Source organism: Anabrus simplex, chromosome 4 (assembly GCF_040414725.1).
Source record: "Anabrus simplex isolate iqAnaSimp1 chromosome 4, ASM4041472v1, whole genome shotgun sequence".
Taxonomy (NCBI): Eukaryota; Metazoa; Arthropoda; class Insecta; order Orthoptera; family Tettigoniidae; genus Anabrus; species Anabrus simplex.
The window spans coordinates 241,877,103-241,902,403 of NC_090268.1; the positions used below are offsets into that span (position 1 = coordinate 241,877,103).

The 25,301-nt window shown below is 37.7% G+C and overlaps 1 protein-coding gene across 1 annotated transcript in view; it reads right to left on the minus strand.

The window, feature by feature from the left end:
• TfIIB (transcription factor IIB) overlaps nt 1-25,301 on the minus strand; it is a 162,454-nt gene that overhangs the window by 105,879 nt on the left and 31,274 nt on the right. The window contains exon 2 of the mRNA XM_067145464.2: nt 8,856-8,966. Coding sequence (XP_067001565.1) covers nt 8,856-8,966 — 111 coding nt within the window. The remainder of the gene's footprint in view (nt 1-8,855; nt 8,967-25,301) is intronic.

Here is a 25,301-nt window from a genome sequence, read left to right on the forward strand (position 1 = left end):
TTGAAGGATAGATTAGAAATGAAGAGATAAGGAAAAGGACAGGAATCTTGAAACTTCAAGACAGGACAGAAGCAACAAAGCTAAAGTGATATGGACATATGATGAGAATGGAAGAAGAGAGAGTGCCAAAAAACGCTTTTTCTGAGAAGTTAACAGGAAAAAGACCACAAGGGAGACCCCAAAAGAGGTGGACAGATTCAGTGTGGGAGTGCATAGAGAAGAGGGGTGGAAAACCAGAAGATGTACTTAAAAAAGGATAAGAGTGGTGGAAAGACAGGCAGTGATGGAGATCCTTGATTCACAACCCAACCCGGAAAGCTGGAAACGGGAAATGAAGATGGTGAATATTGTGGTTGAAACTCACAATATGTTACTTGAGTTATTACAGCAGAATTATTGTGAACTGTAAACCATTCTGCAGAAAGGAATCATACCACAAAATTATGCAATATCTCATTTATGATGGTGCATCAGTGATCATACTTTTTTATGAAATGGATGTCCTTTGGTATACTTTTAGGTGACACAGCAATTAACTGCACATTGTAATTTGGGAATATTTTGCTACAATGTAACTTTAATTGTATTTTACTCAGTTCAGTTATCTTGGGGCTTGGTTTCATTCTGCAGAATGTGGTCCATTTGATCTGTTTCTGCACTTGTATGGATCACTATAGTCTTTTAACATATCATCTGTGAAAAAGAAAACAAAAACATGCATCCTGAGTTTTCGCTTCCCTGGCCTATATAATAGAGGTCTTAACAAAGTATACTATGCTTATACTTGGTGTGCAACACTGTGACAGACTACCAAGTTCAGCAGACCCGTGATAAGTATTTCTTCCCCTCAGAAACTTTCTGAGGGCCATCACAATGTGTACTTCACAGGGCGGAAAAGTGTTTTCTTCCCTTTCAGACGCTGTACTCAAGTTTTAGATTCAAGTTTTCTGCGCGTCCATCCACGTTACACTGCTTCCTGTTTTCACACCAGACAAATGGTGGAGCTGTACTGTAATTAAAACCACAGCCACCACCTTCCCCATCCTAACCCTTTCTCATCCTTGAGTTGCCAAAAATCCTTCTATATGTCAGATCGATATCAAACAACCAGCAAATAATAATAATTATTGTACCAGGAGGTACACTTCATCCCCGTGCATTTAAATGAAGCACCTTAAGGAACGCTATTTATCATACAAAACTTGAAACATCCAGTGCACGAAGTTGGGACATTGATCAGAAGATGCCACTACTAAATGACAGAGTAATATGTTATTTTAAAGTTTCCTAAATTGACTGGGTTTCCTTGTTTTGTTGTATCACTGGGTTCAAGAAATTTGGACGTTTCTCCATAGATGCCTCTATTTAAAGAACTGATGTCTTGCACTCTGGTGCAAAGTCGAATAACTAGAAATTTAAAGAAGTTTTGTATTTATAGGTTTTCTCAGCTGAATTGACTTTCATTATTTTTTGATACTTTAAGGTTTGCAACACTTCCTTCTCATCCTGCCAGCTTTGAGTCTGGCCAATTAGAAATTTTCTGTATTTATTTTTTAGCCAATCAAACGTTTCTTGTACCTATTTTATCTGCCAATAAAAATGAGAGGGTGTGTCCGGATTTAGTCCGGAGCCTCCTCGAAACTTCCCCTCGGGTATAAAAGCTGTAGCTTTTTCAAGCTAACTTGTCTGATAGATCATCGAATTTCTGAGTGTGTGTGTTAAGAGAGGAGGCGGGGTTCCTCATTCTTCGGCAGGCAGAACATCAGCCCAGGTAATGGCCACCAGTTTTCTATCTCTGTAGCTATCTCCGCAAACTAACCCAAGGGGAAGGTTCTAATCTTTAACTATGTAACTGTCAATTTTCTAGAAATGTAAATTTTCTTCTTTGTCATGTAAATCCTAGAGACTTAAACTGTAAATTGGGGACAGAGAGTGTGTTACCCTCTTGAATTCCCCTTCAATTTATCTTGAGGTGACTAAGATTTTGTAATTGTTTTTCTCCTGTAAATCATAAATGAACTTGTCCTAGTCACTTCAGTAGTTTGGGATTAGCCTCTGTATCATCGGGCCGCAAGCCCAAGTAGGGTTTTAAACTTGGTTTTCAAGGAGCGCAAGTGTACGCCTCCATACATTTTTGAGTTTGGGCTAGTAATTTAACGGGTTCTTTTTCATGAAGGCCCAGTAGAATGGATACTAGATACCCCTGCGTAAACTAAAAGGTATGGTAAATTATAGGTTGTGCCTAGAGAGGCCAGAAATTGTAAGGTATTGTGCAAAATTGCCTTGAGTAGGCCATAAGGATTTAAGAGAGCAGCCTCCTTGGTAGAATTTGTAGAGCATGTAAGCTCTTTTCTGATATTTGTGCAATATTGAGTGGTGCCTTTGGAAGGCCATAAATTGTAACTGTTGGAGCAAAGTGCTCTTGAAAATTGTGTTTTGGAAGATATCTCTCCTTTTCTACCTGTCTAACATAACAATTGTGATGTTGGGACCTTGGTAAATTATGATCTTGAAGCTCAAACTGTAACTAGTCTTTTCTGTGGGTTGGGTTGTTTTTTTTTTTTTGTTTTTTGTTTTTTTACCTGACTATCTGTACCTGAAATATTATTTGTTAACATTTGATTCCTGAAAAGAAATATAACCTTTATTTTAAAGTTTTAAATTAATCTTTGATATCGTAGATAGTAGACCCATTCCCACCAGCACCTTCTTTCACCTCTGCATTCCACGAAACTATGGTAATAATAATAATAATAATAATAATAATAATAATAATAATAATAATAATTAAACAGAGTATAAGAGAAGAGTTATTTTTCTACAACAGCATAAGTTATACAGAATCCCTATGTTAGTTTAAGAACCCAGGCTGAGTGACAAAGAAGATGGAATGCTGACTTTCTGAGATGAAGGTGGTGAGTTTTATCCCACTTCAGTCCAATTGTATTAGAAGGTGCTCAAAAATCGAAGTCCCCAGTCAATTTATAACCGTTAAGTTCTTCATGTAGCAATTGAGGCTTTCACAGCTGGCATTACAAATCATGTCAGTGTTTTCCAGGCTTGTAGGCCGTGGTCCAGGAGCATGCGATGGTCCCGTCGTTTCACCGAAGACTGCATTAGGCATTATTGAGGGTTGTCATAGAAAGAAAGAGATCCACCTTATCAATACTAAATTTAATATTGTTATTTAAAACAGGACCGGTTTCGACTTATTACAAGTCATCTTCAGCTGTCATTTACATACACATTAGAATCATGTTCAAACAGTTGTATCTTACAAATAAACATGTCGGGTTTGATAGACATTAGGTAGTATGTCTAGAAGTGAAATTCTGCTTCTTACATCTAAGTTTAAAGGATCAAAAATATTAAAAAGATATCTATCTTTAACACATTAAAAAATTACAACACATGATAAAATTTCTTGTTTACACCTGACCTTGAATATAGCATTATCGTTCAAGTTTTACTAATAATAGTTCTTAAAAGGACATTTATATTGCATTGTTTTTAGTCGACTAAATATGCTTAAATGTAGCCGCATGTGCTTATACAGATACTTCTTATTAGGCTTAGACTTCGTCAAAATGAGTAATGTGAATTCAAAGTTGAAATTACAATAACAAAGTGAAGTGCGTTTGAAATAATAGTGATCTAGGTAATTGTAACCTCTGTTGATTAACTCCTGCAATTATATGCTATTTAAAATACATTTCATGCAAAGAAGACATTAACACACTTCAATATATAAAGAGTAGAAAGGTATAAAACAATCATATACGTTTTGTGAAATTCATATGAAGTAATGTTCTTTCCTCATGCGTATGTGTCAATTTCAAATGGGGTAGTATACTTTATATAAACTTTGTCAAATTAAGTAATGTGAAACTGAAATTTTGAGATTGCGTTGAGAAATGAAATGCCAGGTAATTAAAACCTGTATTGAATGACCTCTTCAAATATATACTGTATAAAAAACATTAAATTCAGCATAAAACAATGGTACATTTCAATATAAGTTAAAAGGTAAGAGGCAGTCCTGCAAATTTGTAAAACTTCATATGAAGTACTGTTCTTCACGTGTACATGCCAAGTTCAAATAGGGCACTATTGGCCACTATTTGCTTAAAGTCCAATCACAATAAATTTATATTGTCTTGTTGAATATACAGATTGAAGATGAATGTGCTTCTGGGGTTATGAAAGCTGTTGTTGTAGGTGGTTCTTTTTCGGTCTATGATACTTGCTAACTATCTGTAAAAAGTAAATGAAATCAGTTAGAAGCGCATTAGAATGTTAAGGTGTTAAACTTGTGTGTGTCTGTGTGTGTGTGTGTGTGTGTGTGTGTGTGGTAGAGATTACTTACTGTCGTGAGATGATTGGGAAGTGTATCGCTTGGCAGCTTGGCGTGTACTATATCGTGAACTTGTGGTATTGGTGTCTGTTGTCGTGAGGGGAATGGAGGGGTGGGGAAGGGGAGTTGCTAACTGTGTAGAGGTGGAGTTAGTTGTGTCTATCTCCTGCGCTGTGGATTGCGCGTGGTGTTGTTTATTGACTGTTCTCAAATAATAGTTTTTTATAAAAGGGATGATTTTATTAAATAAAATATTGGTTTTTTCTGTGATTTCATTAATATTATAATTAGGGTTGGCATATTGGTCTATTGTTATATATAGTTCTTCAGTAATATTGAGTAAGGGTCCTTTGGGGTTTGTGCTTAATATTATCGTATCATTATCTATATTAGTAAAGTTATGTTTGTAATCAACCATGTGTTGTCCTATTGCCGAAAAATGGTTGTGTTTTATGGCGTTGACATGTTCGTTGTATCTGATAGTAAAGTTTCTGCCTGTACGTCCTATGTAACTTGTTAGGCAGTTATTGCAGCGGATACGGTAAACTCCAGAACGAAGGTATTTGTTGTTATTGTTGACAGTTTTTGTGTTATGTATGATGATGTTGCTGTTATGTGTAGTCCTGTAGGCTATTTCAAGGTTATGTTTTTTGAAAATGTTGGTTAACGAGTATATGTGCGTGTTATTAAATGTAAAGGTTGCGTAGTTTTTCTTAGGTTTGTCTATTTTTGATCATTTAGTTTTGGGTTTTGATTTGAATTTATGAATGATTGAGTTGACTGTATCTTTCTTGTATCCATTTTTTCTTGCTATTTCTTGGATTAAATGTATCTCTTCATTAAAATCTGTTTTTGAAAGCGGTATGTTAAAGGCTCTATACACCATACTGTAATATGCTGCTTTTTTATGGGAGCTAGGATGAATGGAATCTGTTGCTATTGTGTTTATTGTATGGGTAGGCTTGCGATAAATTTTGAAAGATAAATGATTGTCTTGTCTAGTAATGGTCAAATCGAGATAGTTCAGTTTGCAGTTGTTTTCTGATTCTTTTGTAAATTGTATACGTGACACATACGCATGAGGAAAGAACATTACTTCATATGAATTTCTACGAAATTATAGTGCAATGTAAAATTAATTTAAAATTTAACAAGGTTATATTTTCTTTTCGAAAACAAAGAAATAACAAGCATGGCAGGTACAAAGTAGCAATACAAAAGGGGTTAGTTACAATATTTACAGAATTTGGGCTTCGCGCCCTGACTTCACAATGCTTGGGCAATCAGCTCAGTTTTACCCCAAACACAAGTTTTAACAGAGGGGGAGAAAACCCCATTCATACCTAGGAGCCCTTGCTCCAAATTACACTGAAAAACCTCCATGAGGCATACAACCCAGAATTTTCAAAAGAGCCACTCGCTCTCAAAATTTAAGCCTCTCCCAGGCCACACCAAACTCCACCTTCAAGTTGTCCTCAACGGACATAAACACAGGGGTAAAATACCCAATCTACTGAGGTCTATTAAAAGAAAAGCAGGTTAATTAAATGACCTCTAAAATAACAATTTGAGAGGAGGCGAACTTGCACTCCTAATACACTTTGATTAAGACCTACTTGGCACTAGGCCGTTAATACAAGGGCTAATCCCATGCTAAAGAGGTGACTTAAGAAAAGAACAATTTGTTTTACATTAACGAAAAATAGGTTGGGAAAATAAGTTCACCTCAAGACAATGTGAGTGGGAGCTCGAGAGGGTTAGCACTCTCTATCCCAATATGTCGTTTTAAAAGAGAATATATGAAAGGAGTAGTTACATTTTAGGAAAAGGTTACATGGCTGAATGCTTAGAACCCGCCCCGAAAGTTAAACTGCTGAGCTAGCAAAGAAAGAAGTTATTAATCGGCCATTACCTTGTGTTGAACGGCTGGAGAAGAAAGAGGCGCTTCCCGCCCCCTGCTATGTACTTAACACACTGAAAGATGGAACAGAAGTGGCCGAGAGACCCAAAAATCAGCAGTTTAAATACTCTCGCGCAAGTTTCTAGGCGTTAGGGGAAAGAAAACACCCTCCCACAAACTCTTTATTGGATAGGACCCCGCAACAGATTCAAGTTGGGGGAAGATACATCTGATTGGATAGAAATTAATTGAAGAAATTCGGGATTGGATACATTCATAACAAGGGGAAGAAAGGGGTAAATATTGCCAACTTAAACAATGATAGAAAAAAATTTAACAAAGAACAAACTCTTGAAATTAAATTTTCTCCAAAAAATAGTTCTTTGACTCCGCACTAGGTTGCACTATTGTAGATCTTCAGTAGTGTCCTCTAGAAGAGAAAGTTCACACTTCTTACTTCAAGCGAAACAAAAACACATCAAAAATGACACAGTTCAAAAACTCAAAATTTTCCACGTGGTGACATCTTCTGAGACGGTAGAAAATTAATACTGTCAATAAAGTTCAGACTTCCTCCAGCAGAGGAGTTTCAACAGGCGCACATTTTAAATTAGCGGAGTGGAGGTGTACCGCCCGGTACAAAACGTATATGATTGTTTTATACCTTTCTACTCTTTATATATTGAAGTGTGTTAATGTCTTCTTTGCATGAAATGTATTTTAAATAGCATATAATTGCAGGAGTTAATCAACAGAGGTTACAATTACCTAGATCACTATTATTTCAAACGCACTTCACTTTGTTATTGTAATTTCAACTTTGAATTCATATTACTCATTTTGACGAATTCTAAGCCTAATAAGAAGTATCTGTATAAGCACATGCGGCTACATTTAAGCATATTTAGTCGACTAAAAACAATGCAATATAAATGTCCTTTTAAGAACTATTATTAGTAAAACTTGAACGATAATGCTATATTCAAGGTCAGGTGTAAACAAGAAATTTTATCATGTGTTGTAATTTTTTAATGTGTTAAAGATAGATATCTTTTTAATATTTTTGATCCTTTAAACTTAGATGTAAGAAGCAGAATTTCACTTCTAGACATACTACCTAATGTCTATCAAACCCGACATGTTTATTTGTAAGATACAACTGTTTGAACATGATTCTAATGTGTATGTAAATGACAGCTGAAGATGACTTGTAATAAGTCGAAACCGGTCCTGTTTTAAATAACAATATTAAATTTAGTATTGATAAGGTGGATCTCTTTCTTTCTATGACATACTATAGATATCAATACGGAACATCATGAAATTTATTAATCAAGATTATTGAGGGTTCTCACTGATATCAATAGCAGCGAAGCTCACACAGTGGAATGGAGTGGTGTTTCAATTCCACTTCATTGTACAGTGCAGGCTCTGGTGCATTGCTCGCCCATTGGTCTGCAATGCTGGACGGGTGGTCGCTGATTGGTTGTTCTTCGGCCAATGATTGAAGCATTAAGAAGCCCGATGTATGTCAACCTGCCTTGGTGGAGACAGGCAACTGATTACCCAATGCTTTTTCTGGTCTGCCACGGCCATCGTGTCCTCCAGGATTAAAGGCTTTCAGGACTGGAAACCAGGCTTTGTTTACACGTTCCTCCTTATGGTTGAAGCTGTTGCTTGCTAGTGGCTTTACGTCGCACCGATACAGATAGGTCTTATGGTGAAGATGGGAGAGGAAAGGCCTAGGATTTGGAAGGAATCGGCCGTGGCCTTAAGGTACAGCCCCAGCATTTGCTGGTGTGAAAATGGGAAACCATGGAAAACCATTTTTAGGGCTGTCGACAGTGGAATTCGAACCCACTATCTCCCGGATGCAAGCTCACAGCCGCGCGCCTCTGACCACACGGCCAACTCGCCCGGTGAAGCTGTTGCTGTGCTTCAGGATCTCAATGGCTACCCTCTGTAGATGGATGTGATAAGATACAGTGGTTGACAGTACTTTGGTGTTGCTGTACTGGATGTCATGGCCTGCTAGCAGCGAGTGTTCAGCGACTGATCTGTCTACTTTTCCCAGATAGCTATGTCTGTTATGCTCCTTCAGTCGTGTGGCAATGCTGCGTCTTGTAGCACCTATGTATACCCAGACACAGCTGCACAGGATCTTGTAGACACCTCCTGCGGAAAGAGGATGGTGCTTGTCTTTAGCCAGACCTAAGTGTTAATGTGTATATACAATGAAAAGAGAACACTACAATATCTGTCTGGCAGTTTGTTTAACACAGCATTATCAGCAGACCTCTGAATTCTGACTTGATCTACATTAACTTATTGGCAAGGTAGAGTCTGCCTCCACAGTAACGGTTAGCATATTAGCTGCCATCCTTGGTGATCCAGGTTCAAATCCCAGTACTACCAGAGATTTAACAATGGCAGGAGAGCTGGTATGGGGCTAAAATGGTACATGCAGCTCACCTCTACTGGGTGTGTGCCTGATAAGACCTCTATCACCTCAGGGCGAGGATATGAGTTTACTCCATAGCTACGAACAGGGAATGGAAATGATAACTAAACGTTCACTCTCTCAAATTAAAAATAACAAACCTGTCACCAACAACGAGGCCACACTCTGAACATATCTGGTCCCCAGCTCTGTAATCCTCAATAAGTGGAGCATCTGGATGTGCGTAGCAACAGATCTTGTTGGCATCAAACCTGCAAAATTAAATTTAAATGTTACAAAATGAAAATTTATACAGGAAATGCACAGCTCTGACAAGAGGTGATTTGTAAACAAAAACCGACCTAAATTTAACATGTTAGGTTAAACTGTACTTAGTTGCTAATGTGCTGTCATATTATAGATGTATCACAATGAATGATTTCAAAATCTTCTCATTGGACCTACAAGTAAGGTCAACACCCTACTTCTCAGAAATGTATCGAGCACGCTCAGAATGCTTCAAGTAAGCCTCAGATATATGGAAGTGATAAAAGTTTCACCTCCATTTGACATTTGATGATGTGCAATCAATATTATTGGGGTTTATGAAAGAAAGAATTACCTGAGTCAGCAGAGAGGATGCCTTTTTTTTTTTTGTTGCTTTACATCACACCGACAGAGATAGGTCTTATGGCGACGATGGGATAAGAAAGCGCTAGGAGTGGGAAGGAAGCAGCCATGGTCTTAATTAAGGTACAGCCCCAGCAATTGCCTGTGTGAAAATAGGAAACCACGAAAAACCATCCTTGGAGCCGCTGACAGTGGGATTCGAACTCACTACCTCTGGATACTGGCCGCACTTAAGCGACTGCAGCTATCGAGCTCGGTCAAAGATGATGCAGCTGGACATTTAACTCTGTCCTGCGAGTTGCATAGTAAAGCGCACTGGAGTCACACATTGCTTCCCACGGGTTGCGTAGTAGAGCGTACTCTACTTTCGAACCAACTTCCTCTGCCATCGGTCTACTAAACATATAACTTCTTGGAACCAGTGAATTCCCCATGCTTCCTAGATACAACTGACATGCACAGAATGCTAAAATAAAGTGTTTCTATACATTTTGTTAGAATAGACAGCTGCCTGAATGTAATGACATTGCAGCAACATGGCTGCACATAACCTGTTGAGTGAAGAGGATATTTGTTACAAATTAGATTAATATGTTGACGAATGCAATGGTCGTGAGTTTGAAGTTGTAGGCATAATCATAAAAATGGTGTGGGAAGGAGCTGGGACAGAAGATGAACCTGAGGGAAATCAAAATACGGTATACTGCACAGGACAGGAAATGCTCATTCAGGTACCGTCCCCTGCTAAAACATTAGGCTACTTGAACAAAAAATAATTATCAATTTGAATCCTCCAGCTGATTCTGTTTTGGACAATGGGCCTGTATGTAATTAGATAATATTCCAACTAATATCAATTTATCTTCCAATCCCTTTCAATGACAAATAGTTTATAATTTGTATGCATGAGAGGCAGTATGACATGGTATCTAAATATCTTCAGACGGATCCCGAAAAAAGTATTTTGGGAGATTCAGGGTGGAGTCCTGCGTTCTCTGCATTACCAAGAAAATGCGAGCCCCATGAGGTCGAGCAAATCGGACTGACTTTAAGAACAAGCAATTTAACATTAACTTGCAACATGTTGGATGCTTCTTGATGTATCATTCCGAAATGGGGGGTTCCTGCGTGTAATTACGTGACCTCATTTCATCATTTTAGAATAAGTATAGTGTATTTTTCCTTGTTGCAAAATTTGAAATCGATATCTCAGGTGGTTTTAAAAGAATAAATTGTTTAGTTTACTCCACAACTATACCTGACAAGCAATTATTACTCTAGTTTTTGCCAGACAGTGAGTCAAAGACTGTCCATGAGAAAGGGTTAAAGAGTTAATGATGTTTAGGTACGAGGAGATGAGGTGTTCTTAGGAGGCGTTATAAGGGAAAGAACAGAAAGTTAAGTGGGATTGTTTATAAGGTGGTGGTGGTGGCAATTTTTATTTTAGGAGGGAGTACAACTAGGCAACCATCCTCTCAGAAAAATTTAAGTGGAGATAAAAATTAAAATAAAAGAATTTAAGTGAGGGAATTTGAAAATGAATTAAATAAAACAACAAAATTATTTTTTATGCTGAAAAGGACACAAACACATGACAAGGGAACCTAAGTTACTGAATAACAGAACACTCGAAATTTATATGCGCTTGATTAATCCACTCTCAAATAAAAAGCAAATTACGAGATCAGCAGTATTCTAGTCATCGACTAGTATGAGTTCTCGGGTGTCTCCTGTAAGCTGAGGTTCCGTCTTAGGTGGGAAACATACACGCACTCTGCGAGGATGTGGGCCGCAGTGAATTCAGCACCACAAGAACATACTAGGGGTACTTCCCTCTTTAAGACATAAGAATCAACACAAGATGGCGCATAGTGAAGTTCATCTATGAAGTCACACTGTGTTAATTTAAACAAATTCTCATTCGTAGATTCATCTAGTTGTCGGGAGTGATCAAAACAGTTTATTTATGGTACCGTTAAGAGTGCACAAAATTCAAGATGACCCATAAGGCCGTGCAGGATAAAGTTTCATCGTTTGAAGATCAGATGAAAGAATTTCAAGCTCATCTCAACCAAGCTACTGTTGCCGCTAACAGTGCTACCAACTCCCATAAGACGCTCCAGGATCTCCTCTCAGATTTCACTGATTTCTAAGCCACTGTTGGAGCTGAACTGGTCTCTATAAAGGAGGAGTTAGCCTCACTGCAGCGAACATGAGAGTGGAGGAGGAAAAAAATAGACCAAGCGGAGCAATACTCCAGGCAAAACTGCCTCCTCATCCATGGGATCAGTGAATGCCCAGAGGAAGATGTAGTAACTAAGGTACTCAATATGGTGAATCAGAAGCTAACCGCTGAGCTTACCATGGACAGCACTGAATGCTGCCATAGGCTTGGGTGCCATAGAAGAACTTCTGCTGCTGTTTTAACAACAGGGAAGAGGCCGATAATAGACAAATTTACTCGCTATCATCAATATAATGCAGTCTGACAGGCTAAACGCACCCTCAAAGGGATGTATCTCCAGGTAACAGAGTCTCTCCCTGTCACAAGGAGCATGAGCTGGTGGGAAGACGGGCCTGGTCTCAGGATGGCTGAATAGTGATAATGGACAATGGCGGGAAGAAACACTATTTAAACACACTCATGGAGATGGACATGCTCAACTGGCTAGATGCAGACAACAAAAGAAAATGGCAATGTTTGTGTTATAGTGCTTTTTTTCCATATGAATAAGTGTGTGAAAAGCTGGCAAAATACCGGAGGACATTTGAAGGTAAGAAGCATGTATTCTACTTTGTATTCTGCAATGTGTGATGAGTACCATTCTACCCACTCCAAACTGTGGACCTGACTGTTCCTCTAACCTTGACCTCTCCTATCCGAAATCAGCAACATCCCGCTGCCAGACATCATTAGTGAAAGTATTTCAAGCCAACTCACGCTCACTGAAATGTAATGAAATGTTGTATGGCTTTTAATGCCGGGATATCCCAGGACGGGTTCGGCTCGTCAGGTGTAGGTCTTTCTGTTTACAAAAAATGACGCCCGTAGGCGACCTCTGCGTCATGATGAGGATGAAATGATGATGAACATACACCCAGCCCCCGTGTCGTAGGAATTAACCAATTAAGGTTAAAATCCCCGACCCGGCTGGGAATCGAACCCAGGCCCCTCTGAACCGAAGGCCAGTATGCTGACTGTTCAGCCAATGAGTCGGACACTCACGCTCATTGAACTGCATTCACTTAAATTCTCAATCGCTACCTGCCCACCATGAGGAGCTAACAACTCTTGAAAACAGCAATATACAAGTAGCTTGTATTAGTAAAAGCTGGTTACGTGAATCTATTCCTAGTAGCATGGTAAACATAACAGGCTATAACATTTACGGTTGATCACTAGGACAACAGATAAATCCTAATAGGAGTTGTTTATTGGCCCCAACGTACAAGTCACCTCTCAGACATTGAAGACATTCTGTAGACCCTATCACCTGCGTATGAACATATTTTAATATTTGGAGACTTCAATACTAATTTACTGGAATACGCTGAAGATAAAAAACAACCGTTATCTATTTTCCGAACGACATGTCAATAAATACTTCCACTAAAACTGATAAACCGTACCTCATCTTCACATACACTGCTTGACTTAATGTTCACACTAACAACCCACAGAAAATAGTACCACATGGTCAGATCCCTACTCCCAGCATATCGACACGACAACATATTTGTCTTGGGGCCGGTTCAACCATCTGCTGGTAAACTGGATGGCAGCTACGCGGGAGGTAAACTACCCGGGGTTGTAAATCAGTTGGTAGTTTGACTTGCGTGCTACCACCTCCTCGTAAGACCTAGGTAGTTACCCAGAGCTAGACACCGATATATGGGGTTGGCTAGGCTGATTTTCAATTACTTCTCGCTTTCAACTGAGGTGCCATCTATCGTTAGATGTATGAAGCTCATTTCGATTGTCTTATTTTCTTCTGCTTGCATCTGCTGATCATCACCAACAAGCCTAATAAGAGGAGTCTTAGAGTTATGAACAAATATTTATGTCAAGTTTTCGTGGGATTAATCTATGACGTTCAAAATCAATACCTAATAGGGATTAAAATCTCACGATTTTAATGTTTACATTTTCTTACACCAGTTATAACCTGTCATGTAGGGCAGCATTTTCTTAAGTATTCACGTAGTAAAGTGGTTAAGGCGCTCACTCCGAAACATAAGGTATACAGGTTCTCTTTGTCTTATTAATTTAAGTTCAAATTTATTTTTGTTCCCCGCCGTTGTTCTTAACTCTCGTTTACATGCTTCCATATACGTATATCACACATCTTTCCTATGGACTTATTGCCAATGAACATTCTAACTGCAGGCTTCTGTGAACTGATTCATTATCTCCATGATCCTCTATTTGCAATTAACTCTGTAACCCCTTTAAGTCCCACATGCTTCCATTTATTGATAATTTCATTCTAATGTTTATGAATTTGGAAGATAAAGGTAAAGAACAAATTGGGGAAAATATCAATTCATAGAAAGAGAAATTCAAGAATGGAATAGTTCCTAATTTCTTCGAAATCATTTATGAGAAGAGTAGGTAAACAACTGATAAAAAATCTACCACCTGAGCGACAGTCCTAAATGAAGATCAATGATGATTGGAATTAATCATAGCATCACTTTCTATAAGTAGCACACATATAAAGCATTTTCCTAGTAGAGACAATATTGTGACGAAACATTTCAATGAAATATATTAACAAAAGAACATAAGAAAAAAGGCATGCAGATGAATACAATAGCTAATTATGAAAATAAAAATATTCGGCATAATGAGGACTCAAACCTGCATACCTCAGCTTACGAAGCGAGCGTGTTAACCATTACGCTACGAGGATGCTTGAGGTAACTCGGATACATATACTAACTTCTGGCGTCTGGAAATTTAAAAATTAAAATTGGAAAATTAAAGCTCATATGAGATGATTTCCAAATAGGTTTTTGATTTTGTACCCTAGTAGAGTTTCTTCATGAAAGCTTGACATAATCATAATATGTGTCCCCGACACTGTCGATGCTAGAGGCTCGTGTGACTGTTGCAACTCAAGGGAAGCATTCATGTTCAAAATCCTGCAATACAATACCGATCTGTTACAGTATCATGCTTTTGTCAACCTTCTAAGCTAATTTAAGCTGTATGTCACCAAAAATACAGTTAATAATGTTCAGCTCTCAAAACTTGCCCGGCAGGTAAGTCTTAACTTAAAATCCAATAAAGGTATTTTTATTAGTCAACCTATTCAATACCGTCCACTTGTAAGTGATTACAAATACATACGATTGCAGATACCTTCAGGACATGTTTTGCCCTTTCTATAGGGCATCTTCAGCCTTACATCAATCCTAAAATATTAACCTTAAATATTAAAACAAGAATCTAGATAATTAGCCTTGTGACCTTATATGCTTAAAATTCTGGTACATTAAATAAAAACTATGTCATTGAAAAACTATCACTTAGTCATTCTAAAACCATGTGTTCCGAGACTAAAACTAGATCTTCAGCTTATATGAACTTGTGAAGTCCTTATAGAATATTTCTTTGAATTTTCTCCTACTTCTCCAATTGCAATGGTAAAAACATATGTTCTAACAAAGGAAAAGTGATATCATAAGCACAGGAACTATGTCTTGCAGCTACTGTTGTCATTAGATGTGAACGTATTCTAAACCCTCCTAAGGTAGTTGTAAAATGAGGTGCGAACTTACAACTACCCTAGGAGGGTTGAAAGGAAATATCCTTTTATGTGGAGGGCAAGTTACGCGCTACTTTACCCGTAGGTGGTAGAACCAGCCCTTATTCAATCGAAGTAGCCACGTATAAAACTAGATGCATCACGTTCAAGGACATTAAACTCATGAACTTAGATCACCTGAGAGTTGATGCCTTGAACAGCCCTTGGGATGACGTAAAAAATATAAACAATATTGATAAAAAAGTTGAAACCGTTAGTTCACTTATAGTGGTAGTTGGCCTCCTTGATATATAAACACAACTGGGCGAGTTGGCTGTGCGGTTAGGACAGCGCGCTGTGAGCTTACATCCGGAAGATAGTGGGTTCGAACCCCACTGTCGGCAGACCCGAAGATGGTTTTCCATGGTTTCCTATTTTCATACCAGGCAAACGCTGGGAGGTCATGGCCAATTCCTTCCCTCTCCTAGGCCTATCATATCCCATCGTCACCATAAGACCTATCTGTGTCGGAGTGATCGGTGTGATGTAAAGGAAACTGTTAAAAAAAAAAAAAAAAAAAAAAAAGAGAGGAAAGAAAACACATAAGTGTACGGCCAAAGTCTCCCGACCTGCTCCTCAATGACTGACCAATGACATCAATAAATGGTCTCACCGTGACGCTTAACATTGGCTCTACAGATGCAGTCTCTTTTCCAGCGTGCTCGAGCATTATCGGACATTTCAGAATAGAATTAAAGTAATAATTTAAAAAAATAAATTTTCTTCCTACCAACACCTGGCTGGAAATTTAAATGAGGCAAGCACTTTGAAAGAACTTCATTCCATTGATATGCAGAAAGCTTTTCCCCAGCCATGTAATCCAGGCATCTCACTGGAGAGATGAAATGTTCATTTTTCTGACATAAAAACTGAATCTGAACTGCAAACAATATCTCAGACTACAAATTCTTTTCTGAGCCAACCACCACCACATAGGCCATTTTTTGAATTTAGTGAAGTCACAGATATTCATGTGAAATGTGAACTACTATCAATCAGGAGGATCAGATGAAATATCCATATTCATACAAAAACATATCACTGACACTATACTTCCTTTCATTATTCATAATAAAACACCTGCCTCACAAACGGCCTATTTCCATCAATGTGGAAAAATGCCATTATAAAACGTGTTCTCAAAACTTACCTAATATACTGATTCCACCTAGTTGATACCTATAAGTTTATTTACAATTCAAAGTTGTAAAATCATCATCTATATATCCTGCCTGACCGATTCATCATCACCGAGCCAAAACTTCTGGACACAAAGAAATAAGATTTTGGGGATACATTTATAGTAGAGTGTAGGTGCTTACTAAGAGAGGATTCTTTGATATTCCTTCGCTAAGGGAGTGAAAAGGTGGGTGGGTGGGGTGGGGTGGGGTAATTCTTTAAATGAAGATATCTATATCTAAAAACTTAAAAGTTTACAGATGTAAAATTGGTATTTGGAATCTCCTTTAAAAATAAAGAAACGTGTATATTTTGTTTTTGGAAAATTCATTTAATTAGGGGAGGGGGGTGAACAGGAGTGACAGAGTGAATTTTTAAAAAGACAATATCTACAGTATATCTCAGAAACTTAACAAGTTACTGACGTGAAAATTGGTATTTGAAATCTCCTGTAAAAGTAAAGAAACATACGACAATTTTTTTTAGAAAATCCACTTAAGGGGGTGAAAGTATTGAAAAATTGGTTGAATGTTGAATTCTTTGTATGAGGATACCTATATCTCAAAAACTAAAGATGCTACAGACGTGAAAATAGGTTTTTGGAATCACCTTCAAAAATAAAAAAAGAGTAGGATTCTTTTTATGAGGATACTTATATCTCAAAAATTGCAGATGTTACAGACATAAAAATTGTATTTGGAATCTTCTTTCGAAATTAAAGAAACACTTATTCTTTTGTCTTTGGAAAATCCACTTAATGGGGAAGGGGTAAAAATAAGTAAAGAAGGATTTGAATATTGTTTGAGGATACTTATATCTCAAAACTGAAGATGCTACAGATGTGAAAATTGGTATTTGGAATCTCTTTTAAAAATAAAGAAATGTGTCTTCTTTTGTTTTTGAGAAATCCACTTAAGTGGGGGTGAAAGAACTAAACAATTAGTTGAATTATTTGAATGAGGATATTTATACTGTATTTTTAAAAATCTAAAGGTGTTACAGACGTGAAAATTGGTATTTTGAATCTCCTTTAGAAATAAACACGTATTTTTTTCCCAGATATTCCACTTAAGGGGGAGAGGTGGGGGTGGAAGGAAGTGAAGAAGAATTTGAATTCTTATTATGAGGATACTTATATCTCAAAAAAGCCAGGCGAGTTGGCTGTGCTGAACAAGAATTGGTGGCCAAATGCCGGGAGAAGGCTACCCTAAAAATGTTTCTGAGAGTAAATCAGATGCTAAATCTGAGAGTGGCAAATGTAAATAGGGGGATGTGAAGGGGGTTAATCTGGTGGTTGTTAGGTATATATGTTAACAAAGGTTGGACTAAGTTAAAAGTAAATACGTTGTGCATATTATGTGGTGAAGAAAGGAAAGACTTTCATTTGCTGACAGAGTGTAAAGGAATGCTGAAAGAGAGACGGATGTTTAAGAAACATCAGTTTGGAGTGGATTTCTCATCCGTGCAATGAAGATAAGCTTTTGAGGCGGATAGTGGCGTAATGGAAAAGTGCTGGGAATTTCTGTAGTTTTTTTGTCTAAAACCAGAAACAGATGTTCAGTAGCCTTAAAGGCAAAGTCTCAGTTGTACCAAGAGATGGAAGATAGTGTAGTAGCATGTCATGACACAAGTAATGTACTGAATCAGCACAGTGGATTGGTCGACCTTCCTAGCTGCTGACTAGTAGCGGGGAAGTGGGGAGGAGAGGTGCTAGCATGTGCCACCACAGAGAGACTTACTAGGATATGCAATAGTTGCTAGTTCAGACGGGTGACACATGCTAGCACGTATCCAGGAAATGAAGTGGTTTTAACATGAGGTTGCCGTATTTTGCCCTTTTAAATTTATTTTTAATTTTATTTTTATTTGCCCCTTTAATTTCAATTTTATTTTTAAATTCAGCTGGCAGAGAGGCCAGTGGACTAACTTTCCCTTGTGTTCTTATTTCATGCTGCTATGCCCACCAATGGGGGATATCATTGTACTCTTAACAATGTATTGTATATGACATCTAGGTTTCCTAGTTTTTTGTCCTTGCTGTAATTGTCATAGTTATGCATGTTTTATTTTTTTCTTCTTTTTCCAATTGAGGATTGTTATTTTTCTCTGTTAAGATCAATTAGGTTGTGTAAACTGTAAGATCGGGAGAAAAATAAAGGTGTGTGTACTGTTAAGGGCGTGCGGCTGTGAGCTTGCATCCGAGAGATAGGGGGTCGAACCTCACTGTCGCAGCCCTGAAGACGGTTTTCCGTGGTTTCCCATTTTCACACCAGGCAAAAGCTGGGGCTGCACTGTTATTAAGACCACGGCAGCTTCCTCCCCTTTCCTATTCCATCGTCGCCGTAAGACCTATCTGTGTCAGTGTGACGTAAAGCAAATTGTATATCTCAAACACTGAAGATGACAAAGACGTGAAAACTGGTATCTGGAAAGTCCTTTAAAAATACAGGAATATGTATTATTTTGTTTTTGGAAAATCGACTTAGGTGGGGCTGTGAAAAGGACTGATAAAGGGTTTGAATTCTTTTTATAGGGATAGTTCTATCTCAAAAAGTGAAGATTTTACAGAAGTCGAAATAGGTATTTGGAATCTCTTTTAAAAATAAAGAAACATGTTTTATGTTTTTTACATGAAAGAAAACTGTTTCACACATGTACAGTTCTGTATCATATGTTCATCACAGGCCCAAAAGGCAATAGCACATACATGGTTTACAAAGACTCAATTTTTCAGTTTGTTTTTATACTTTAGGGATTTTCAGATAATATTTTAGTACAGTACTGAGGAACGATTATTTTTATCAAATTACGAAATCCACGCAAGCGAAGCTGCAGGTAACTGCTAGTATTAAAATAACAGGACATATTTCAGCCACATTAGGCTATTTTCAGCTGCCTAGAATTAAGTGGAATAACAATTTTACAGAACCAATGGTCATTATTTTTGTGTGAAATGTATTTTAAGGACAGAAGAAACTTTTAATTACATCATCGTCATTTATTACGTATTCATCACATTACATCAAGCAACTTCATCTGATGATTAAACATGAAGTTATTTTGATTTACAAGTACCTTATATCGTATGAGTGTGAATTTTATTAATGTCCGACTCCATGGCTAGATGGTTAGCATGCTGGCGTTTGGTCACAGGGGTTCCGAGTTCGATTCCCGGCAGGGACAGGAGTTTTAACCATAATTGGTTAATTCCCCTGGCATGGGGACTTGGTGTGTGTGCCATCTTCATCATCATTTCGTCCTCGTTACGACGCGCAAGTCGCCAACGGGAGTCAAATAAAAGGATCTGCACCAGGCCTCTACGGATGCCACATGGCATTTAATTTCAATTTTATTAATGTTTTGTAACTTTCAGTATATTAATTTTAAGTTAATTCTAGACAGTCTGTGATGACCTAATGTGGCCAAAACATATCCTATTATTTTAATATTATGTTTTTACAATTATGAATTGTAAATAAACTTATAGGTGGAACCAATACCAAACTTATATAACATAATTTTCAATATGGATCCAAAATGAAATTTATTTCATTTCTTCAGAATAGGTCATCTGAATGAGCAACAAAATATTCAGGAGTGCCACAGGGCTCAGTACTTGGACCACTCCTTTGTTCCCTATATTAGTTACATATTGACACGGCTAAAATACTGTAAATATCACTTGTATGCCAACGATATACACATCTACTGAAAATGAAAACCTACAACCTGTTTTCCTGTCATTGACCGGGTCAGGAATGTAATGAATGAAACATATATAGGCTGTTATTACAAATCACAAATCACCACTCCCAAGGTGATTTATTAATGAGTGATAAATGCTATGAAATGATAATGGAGAGCGTTGCTGGAATGTAAGATGACAGGGAAAACCGGAGTACCCGGAGAAAAACCTGTCCCGCCTCCGCTTTGTCCAGCACAAATCTCACATGGAGTCACCGGGATTTGAACCACGGTATCCAGCGGTGAGAGGCCGACGCGCTGCCGTCTGAGCCACGGAGTCTCACACATCTACTATCACTCTAAAATTTCTGACATTAGTTAAGCAGGAACTCTGACAAACAGTATGTGCGCATTCGCTCATGCAAACTACATTTTAATTATTCCATCAAAATCTGAAGCTATTGTTGTTGAGAAATTGAAACAAATCAGTGCAGTAAAGAACAAAAACATTCCTCCACTCACTTGATCTGGTAAAATTATTCCGTAGGAGAACTTGGTAAGAAATCTTGGTGTAAATATAAACTAGCCTTAACTGGGGATAACACATTACCAATGTCTCTAGAAAAGTGTATGCTCCCTCCACTTACTAAATATCATCAAAATATGCTACCACTATACATTAGAATTACACCTATAAATACTACGTGCTATGAAACCATTTATTAGATTCATTGATTTATCTTCTCCTTACACCATGTTCATGTTACCCCTTATTATCAAACATTCCGGCCTGAAATTTGAACACATAGAAACCTCCACGTGGCAGTATTAATCTCTCAAATATTAAACAAGAATATACCCTACAATTTAATTTCACATCCTCTTTCCACCACCATAACACACACACTCTGGTAGCACACTTGCTATCCCTCTCAGCAGGTCAGCAGCATATAGCTGATATTTCGTTGGAAATGGAGCAAAAATATGGAACTTCCCCATTACATTAGAGCCATAAGAAGTTTAAATTCCTGTAATTCATCTTGCTGTGAGCATCTGCTCAATGTGTGTCACCAGGTTGAATTAATCTTGTGGAGATAACGTATGAATGTACGTTTACTGAGCTTATGTTATTTTGTGGTATGTTACTTCTAATCTGTAAGCGTAGTTTTTAAGATAAGATTATGAATATTTTTCTCATATGTACACTGTTAAAGAAGTGTGATTAAGCACAAGAGAAGACCATAAGTCCTAACTACGCCACTACAAATAAAGGCAAATATAATAATAATAATAATAATAATAATAATAATAATAATAATAATAATAATTGTTACGGGGATATCCGTGGAGCAGAAAGAGGTTAAAGAAGGTGCTGGGGTGAATGGGTCTATCTACAATATTGAATTTAATTTGAAACTTGAACTGAAGGTTATATTTTTTCAGAAAACAACAGCTTAACAATTTTCACTTTGTGATCATAACATATCAGGTACAAAAGCAATCTTGAAACAAGACTAGGAATTATTTTTACAGATTCTGGGCTTCAAGCCCCTAGTTTTACAGTTTTACGAATGGAAGTGGTGTAGTTTAGTTATGGGCAGAAATCCCCTAATTCAAGAGCACTTGCTCAGTAAATCACAATATCTAGCCTCCCAGTGGCACACTTTACCATTACAAAACTTTGAAAAAGAGCTAACAGGGTCTCAGTTTTCCAAGCCTACTCAAGGCAACATCAACTTACAATCACTGGTCTCTCAAGACACAACTTACAATTTGAAAATAATTTTATACAGGGGTATTTAATACCCAACCTACAAGGCCTTCATGGAAAAAGAACAGGTTAAATAGCTGGCCCAAACACAAAAGGAATGGAGGCGTACACTTCACTCCAAGATAAAGAAAACTAAAAAAACCTATAGGGCTCTAGGCTGATGAAACAGGGGTTATTCCTAAACTACTGAGGTGACTCGCATAGGAATTACTGTAATCCATAACCAAGGTTACAAAATCGCAGACACCTCAAAACAAGATGAAGGGGAGCTCGAGAGGGTAACTCACTCTATATCACCAATTTACAATGAAAGATTTTATGAAGTTTTTACATTAGCCGAAAGAAAAGTTACATTTAGAAAATAACTAGCTGATGTAACCGTGCTTCGCTAGGGAATTCTACTTTGTATACAGAATTCTAGATTAGGTAGTGTATACGTTGTGAGCAAGATTGTATTAAATTGCATAGCTTTTAACGTTACCCTAAAAACGTGACGGGGAAGTCACCAAACGTCTTTTCTGATATGAAGACTGGGTTAGGAAATCTTCATTGTAATGGTAGGCCCGCTTGCCTATCATCAGTCAAAATCAGGTTGGAGAGTTTTCATTATAATGGCAGACACTCGCTCTCCAACTGCCTTTTTACAACCTCAGAAAGACTGTCTTAGTCGTTTTCCCAACTGAAATGAACATAGGTCATTACAATGACATCAGTATCAATGGTGCCATTAAAAGCGATGCTTTCACTAGAAATACTCGATCAAATGAAAAACCACACCTTTCCTCACTTTTAACAAACAGTACTACGCTGCCGATCAAGCAGTGCAAAGTTCCAGGGCTGGAATGACCAAGCCGCAGACAGCCGTGATCACTCTTCGTCCTTTTTCGGCGGGCGGGGGGGTGGAGAGTCCAAGGGCAAAACCTATGCCCTTTTACTAATCTGTTCCCTAGGAGTACGCGATGAGTCGGAAAATCTCAATTCATACGCTGGTGGCGGAAAAATCTATCTGACTTGGAGGCAAACTTTTCCTCCAAGCCAGAGGAGAGACCCCTCTTCACTGCTAATGTGGAATAAACTGAATATAGAATTTTATAAAGGTGAAGAGGAAGATTTTCTTAAGAAACGGCTATTTTCAGGGTTGAATTTTGAGTTATTTAGTGAACTGTGATTCTATAATTTGAAATCGGCCTATATTGTAATTCCTTTTTGCTAGTGTCTTTACGTCACACCGACACAGATAGGTCTTATGGTGACGATGGGATAGGAAAGGCCTAGGAGTTGGAAGAAAGCTGCTGTGGCATTAATTAAGGTAGCCCCAGCATTTGCGTGGTGTGAAAATTGGAAACCACGGAAAAACATCTTCAGGGCTGTCGACAATGTGTTTCGAACCCACTATCTCCCGGATGCAAGCTCCAGACGCGCGCCCCTGACCGCACGGCCAAGTCACCCGGTAAATGGTAATTCTAGACCAGGGCATACTACTACTATTACTAAGCGAGTCTCTGCCATAAATGTACACACTGCTCATTCAAAACAGCGCGTCAGAGTAGGGATCAAATAGCTGAAATACTAAGATAAACCAGTGTTTTACATACCAGCAGAATCAGGAAATGTATGAACCGGAGAAATGGCATTTTTAAAAAGAAATTTTTCCAACTCCCCAGCTATTTCCCACTAATATTCAGTCAGGCTGTTATACTCGGTACGCAGCAGTAATCCCATCGATCGGAGTTGAGTGGCACCATGAGACAAAGAATATCACAAACAATGGTCAATGTAACGTTATTGTTGATCAATGTTAAGCGCTTTCGATATTGTAGGCATTCACATTTAGTTTTGTTCCGACTCTGAAATACCACTCATATCATAGTCGGTATGGTAAAACTGAATAAAACAAATGATCGCAAATTGCATTATCTATAACTTTTGTTATGTAGTACTTTTCGATAGGACCAATAACATAGGTATTTAAAAATTAAATTTTAGGTGCCTTCCCCTAAACTACAATTTCATTCTGGGTGAATAAAATTGTTTATAGCTTAGACTGTAGTTTCTTATTCCCTGACTCTATATACCGATTTTCAATAAATTCTGTTAACCCATTTTCTCGTGGCTCAGCATTGATATGGACTTAGCAACAAAAATACAAATTCATGAATATCTGTGTTATCATAGCCGATACGGTAAAAATGTATAACACATAAATGATTGTAAATTTAATTCTATATAACTTTAGTTATGTAGTATTTACCGATAGGACTACTAATAATATAAATGTTTGAGAATTAAATTTTAGGCCTTCCCCTAAACTACCATTTCACTCAGCGTGCATAAAATGATTTATAGCCTAGATTGTAGTGGCTCATCCCCCGACTTTACATACCTATTTTCATGAAATGCTCTTCAGCCGTTTTCTCGTGATGCATGTACATACAGACAGGCAGACATTATGGAAAAGTAAAAAGCGCATTTCCTTGTTACTGGGGACATGACCGATACAAAAATACCATTATTTTCAAATTCTGAGCAATGTACAGACAAAACCCTTATTTTATATATATAGATGGTTACATAATTAAAGAGTCGGACCTTGCCCTCAAAATAAAGCTGCGGAGGTAGCAAGAAAGAATTAAGTTATGTGGCCATTACCGACGAAAGAGGCCGCCCGCCTCCTGCATAAACACACACACTTAGAAAGACGATCAATTGGCAAGGAAACGTGAAAAGCCGCAGTTTATAAACCCTCAGGGAAGGTTCAAGAGAATTCAAGACTAAACCAGCCACACCCTCTTAATTTAATTGGTTAATCTCAAAGTTACACTCAGGATTGAACAAGAAGTCTGTGATAGGTTGAAAATTAATTACATAAATTTTTGATTGGCCAGATTCAAAACTGGCAGAAAGAAAAAGGAAGTATTGCCAACCCAGAAATAAATGAACATAGATCAGTTATGGAAAACCTAGGAATATGAAACTTCTTTAAATTATTTCTTTCACCTTGCACCAGGGTACATGATCATAGTTTTTTGGTAGTGCCATCTGTAGAAAAATGTCCAAACTTTTTGATGTATAGCAAAACAAAATGAGGAGAAATTCAGTCAGTTCAGGAAATTTCACACCAAAACAATTACTTAATTTTTCCAGTGGTGGCATCTTCAGATTAAATTTCCAAGTTGGTGTAGTTTCAGTTTCGCTGTATGACAGATAGAGAAGTTTATTTAGGCGCCGATTTTGAATGTGCAGCGTTAAGGTGTACCTCCCGGTACAATAATAATAATAATAATAATAATAATAATAATCTTCCATGACCTAGCGTCAGCCTACTTTGAACTACAGCCTCTCTCATGTAGGCTAGAAAGCAGATCACCATACGCCAACTGCCTTCTTAATTATTCTCAAAAGGTTAGAAGTGCAGATAGCTAGCAATTCAAAGGACACCAAGATGTTTTGATGTAGCTGAGAACAAATATCCTCCAGCAGGTATGTTTCGTAAGTCTAAGTGATAAAAGTACTGCTTCTTTTGCAGCTTGATC